This window comes from Octodon degus, unplaced genomic scaffold (assembly GCF_000260255.1).
Source record: "Octodon degus isolate 3935 unplaced genomic scaffold, OctDeg1.0 scaffold00054, whole genome shotgun sequence".
NCBI classification, from domain to species: Eukaryota; Metazoa; Chordata; class Mammalia; order Rodentia; family Octodontidae; genus Octodon; species Octodon degus.
In genome coordinates, this window is record NW_004524630.1 from 4835725 (window position 1) to 4840664 (window position 4940).

Sequence of the window (4940 nt, forward strand, 5' to 3'; positions counted from 1 at the left end):
TGTGGTGGCCCACGCCTGCATCTCAGCACTGGAGAGGCTGAGACAGAAGGGTCACTACGAGTGTGAGCCACGTAGTGAGATCCTGTACCAAACACATTCATAAATAAAAGATTTTTTAATAAAATATTTTTTTAAAAACCCACTGAATTAATCCTAAGCGGACACTATTCGAGGGCATGCTTCCCGATCAGTAGCACACTAATTTTTTTTTTTGTTTTGGTTGTTGAAAGAAACAGTCCCAACCAAGCCTTACCACGAACAGCTACAACAGCAACACCAGCAGAAGCAGCAGGCGTTGGAGCCGCGACTCCCAGCTCCCGGCGCGGCCGCGCTGGCGCCCCCTGCAGCGTCCCGCGAGGCGGCGGCGGCGGCGGGCGTCTGCCTCTTGCGCATCTCCACGCTTTCGGGTCCCATCTGCGGTGGGAAAGGAGCAAGAGGGTGGGCGGATGCGGCGCTACAGAGACACCTGAGACACCGCGTCGGATGCTGTAAGAGGCGCGATTCCCTCCTCCTGGTCCCTCTGGACGAAACAAGGGGCAGCAGCTGCAGCTCTCAGTTTAATTCGCGTGCCCAGGGGGCCAGGGCACAGAGGGGCAGGGGCGCGCCTGGGATCCGCCGCGCTACCGGAGCCACCTGGAAAGGCGGGAGGAGCAGGCGGCCCCGCGAGGCTGAGTGTCTGAGGCCGGGCCTGCTACATTAAATCTTTACCGGCGGCAACGTGATGCGGAGGAACCAGTGCTGTACGAACAGCTCAGAGCACGGCCTGCTTCATAGCAATTGCTCGTTTATTCCCAGGAATCAGGCCCTGAGCCAGACTGCCGCCTGCCCAGAGCTGCCTCAGAGACTGTGTGTGTGTGTGTGTGTGTGTGTGTGTGTGTGTCTCCCCCCTCCCCCATCAAGCAGGGACAGACGCGATCCAGGGCCTTCAACGCCTGTCTTTTTTAATAGGGAAGGGTCTACAGGGTGTCCAGGGTCTAACTACTAGATTGGACTCATAGTGATTCTCCTGTTTACAGCCTCCCAAGAGCTGGGATTACAGGTGCCTGCCACCATGCCCAGTCTCAATTGCCATCCCAGTGTGCCCCCAGGGCGGGGCTGGCACGGCAGGCAGGGGAATGGAACCTCTGGTCCCTACACCTGCTTGCAGGCGCTTTAATCTGCTCAGCTATTTGCCCCCCCCCCTTTTTTTGGGTCTTTTTGAGGCAGGGCCTCACTATGTGGTTCAGGCTGGCCTTGAGCTCACTTTGCAGCCAAGGATGATCTCAAACTCAGAATGATCCTCCTGCCTAAGCCTACGGAGTGCTGGGATTACAGGCGTTGGCCACCACACCTGGTGGGACTCCTGTTTTAGTATCTTTGTTAACATCAGGTTGTTTTCTCCATCAGTACACAAAACACTGTTCCTTTAAGTCATAGGGTTAGTTTTCTTTGAAAAAGTTTTGAACATTTTTAAAAGGCTTACTCTTGAATATTTTGTAGGTGGATTTTGCTGCTGTCATAAATAACATTTCGGCTTTACTCCCACTCTGCTTTTGAAAAACAGGTACTTGGGAGGTCAGGAAGGTTCTAATACTATAGTTTATTATCCTAGAATTCCAGTGGTCTGCCTGCTGATCCACTTGCATTTTCTAGCTTCATAAATCAAAGTGCCCATAAATAATCACACTTGTCTCTGCTTCACGCTCCTTTCCACAACACCGGCATTTGTGCTCTTGGCCAGGAGAGTCAGTAAATAGCAAGAAGGACCCAACATTCCGCAAGGCTGAGTTCCAACCCAGCAACCTAGTGAAACCCTGTCTCAAAGGAAATAACAAAAGGAGGGCTGCGGTTGGGCACACAGGCCTGGGCTCTACCCAGCACTGCAGATCTAAACAAAGTAAGGCGAATACTGCTCAGCACCCTTGTCCTTGCGCCTCTCTTCAACCAGAAGATTTGTAACGCTTGTGCAGCGGCATGTGCTGGAGCGCGGCTGTCTGCTGGAGGCGTCTAGAAGACGGAAACGTCACAACCCCCACGTCTTCTTTGTCCACATGCCCGTTTCTTCACAGATACCTACAGCATCTTGGTAGTGTAGTGAGCAAGCTCTTGGGGAACATCATAAGGTTGCTCAAATACAAATTATTTTCTGTATTTTAGGGAAGGATCTACAGGGTGTTCAGGGTCTCACTACTAGATCAGACTTGTAGTGATCCACCTGTTTACAGCGTCCCAAGAGCTGGGATTACAGGCACACGCCACCAGGCCCAGTCTCAATTGTCATCTCAGTGTGCCCTAGGGGCAGGGCCGGCACAGCAGGCCTGGGGATTGAACCCCCAGCCCCTGTGCCTGCTTGCAGGCGCTTTAATCCACTGAGCTATTTGGCTGGCCCCATGCTGTCTTCTCTATACTTAGTATGAGAATTTCCTTAATAAAGCTTGAAAAGTGTTGAATTTGGGCTGGGTAGACAGCTTGGTGGTCTAAGCACTGGCCTGGCAAGCTCAAAGACCTGAGTTCGATTCCCGGTACTGCATGTTGCACTGGCCCTGAAACCCAGGTGTGCTGTGCCAGCCCCAGAAACTGAGCAAGGTGGCACACACCTGTAATCTAGTGCTAGGGAGGCTGAAAGGGAGATCACTAGGAGTGCGAGCTGTGTCGTGAGACCCTGTACCAAATACATACATACATACATAATAAACGGAAGATTTACTTTTTTTTTCAAATTTTAAATTTGTGTGTTTGGTACAGGGTCTCACTCTGCAGCTCAGAGGCAAGGCTGGCACAACATGTGGTGCCAAGGATCAAACTCAGTCCTTGGGCTTGCCAGGCTGGTGATTAGGCCACTGAGCTTTTTCTGTAGCCCCTTAAAAATGGTTTCTAAAAAGTGTTGAATTCTCTTCGTTTTTAAAAATCTACTAAGGGGGCCAGGGAGATGGCTCAGTAGGATAAGCGCTTGACTGGCAAATGCAAGGATCTGAGTTCAATCCCCGGTTCCCCCCCCTCAAAAAAAAATCTACTAAGAATGTGAATTTACCTCTTGGAATACTTTGTGAAGTGAATTGCACTAATGCATTTCTTCATGTGTAGTCACATTATTATTATTTTTATTTATTTATTTATTTTCAGAACCAGGGATTGAACTCAGGCCCTTGCACTTTCCAGGCAAGCACTTATTCTACTGAGCTATCTCCCCGGCTACATCATCATCATTATTATTATTATTATTTTGCTTTTTCCCTGGTGAAAAACAACTTTTACTGAGATCCTGCTGGCTGCAGAGCGCGTTCCTGATCTTAGGGGTATTCTTCCTGGACAACATGGCTGGTCCTAGGCGGTGCCAGGATTGCTTCCTGCTCCCGCATGACCTGGAGGTGGCGTGGCCCAGCCCGGCGCTTGAGCCAAGGAACGCATTGTGCTTCTGCGCAGCCTGCCCTGGCGATCGCCCCTCCTCGTTCCCACCACACAGTTTCGGCAAGGGGAAGCCACCTCAGCGTCGTGGGCCTGGCCACCCAGAGCTGACGCTCTTGTCTGACAAGGAGTTGTTTAGTTTACCTACCTAGCCATACGTGTGCTACTCATCATCTTCACAGGGAATTATTTTTGCTGGAATTTAGTAGAATGTGCCCACAAAATTAGCTCAACTGCCCGGCTGGCCTTGAGCTTGCAATCGTCCTCTCCCACTTCCCCAGGTGCTGGGATGTCAGGCGTGCAGCCCCACTCACTGCCAAAAGCAATTATTTGAAGGCCCTGAAAACTGACCTAGACACATGCAGGTGAGTTCACACGCAATAAATAGTCTGCACGAGGCCTTTAAGCCGGGGGCTGCTCGCAGCCCTACACACTCGGCTTGGTGGCTGAAAGCTTTCAGCAAGTGGGCATAACCAAAGGCAACCCTCCTCCTTCCGCCTAGCAGGGGGCTAATTTTACCCTGGGGGTGGGGTCGGACCAGCAGCGCCAGATCTCTGCCTGGCACAAGCCCGGAGAAGCTCTACGCTGGGCGCTCCTCCGCTGCTCCCGTAGGCTGAACATGTACCTGGCTGGTAAAGGACAAAGATTCCAGAGCCAGAGGAACCAGCTAAGCACGACCTCACCACAGCCACTCCACCCGAGGGGTGCAGCTGCAGGAGGCTCGGGCCAAGGGCTGGATCTAAGCAGTCCCATGGCCGCAGCACCAACGAGCGAAACAGCAAGCAGGTCACAGACAACAGAACTCGCCAGGGGAAAAGACAGGCGGAGTCCGCAGGCGTCCAGGTGCGCAGGCGTCCAGGTGCGCAGGCGTTCAGGTGCACAGGCGTCCAGGTGCGGATTTCCAGACTTCCCTCTCTCACAAGAAACCCCCCCAGCACCTGTTCCCTAGCAACAAGAACTCCGCAATGTGTGTGCGGTCCCTGCTGGAGAGGCCTACAAAGCCACACAGCACCCAAGATTCTGATAGAGAGGGGGGCACCCAGCCCTCTGGCAAGCACACACCCAGCACTCTGGAGAAGTGTGGCTACCAAGTAAGACCACGGAGAACAGCAGGGTGTTGAGCAGTGCTATGGCTGCACGGGGTTGGTCGGAAGTTGCATGCATTTACCAGCACTACCGGTAGGTTTGGGGCAAGCTAGAGCTGCTAAAAGAGGAAAGAAAGGAAGCCGGGACAGAAGGGATACCCCTTCGCCCCTCCGCGCGCACGGTGGAGGCGCTGATCCTTTCTGAGGACATCCCAGAAGGATGCAGCTCGGCTTGATGCAGATGGGCTGGTGGGGGTGGGAGGGGACCTTGGTCAGTGCTTGCTCGCGGGACTTAACACGTGGCCACCAAACTGCAGAGCGGTGAGATCTGCTGGAGACAGCGTCAAGGGGACAGGGAGAGCCGCTATTTTGAAGTGGCGTCAGGAGAGTAAATTTGTTGCCTGTGCACACACTGGAGTCCGGCTGGCCTAGTCACTGAGGTATCTAAAGAAATGTGAGGGGCCGGGGAGA

The 4940-nt window shown here is 53.0% G+C and overlaps 1 protein-coding gene across 1 annotated transcript in view; it reads right to left on the reverse strand.

Annotated features, from left to right (window-relative positions):
- Rgs20 (regulator of G protein signaling 20) overlaps positions 1–4940 on the reverse strand; it is an 84278-nt gene that overhangs the window by 18012 nt on the left and 61326 nt on the right. Inside the window, exon 3 of the mRNA XM_012515230.1 lies at positions 254–414. Within this exon, the coding sequence (XP_012370684.1) occupies positions 254–414 (161 nt within the window). The remainder of the gene's footprint in view (positions 1–253; positions 415–4940) is intronic.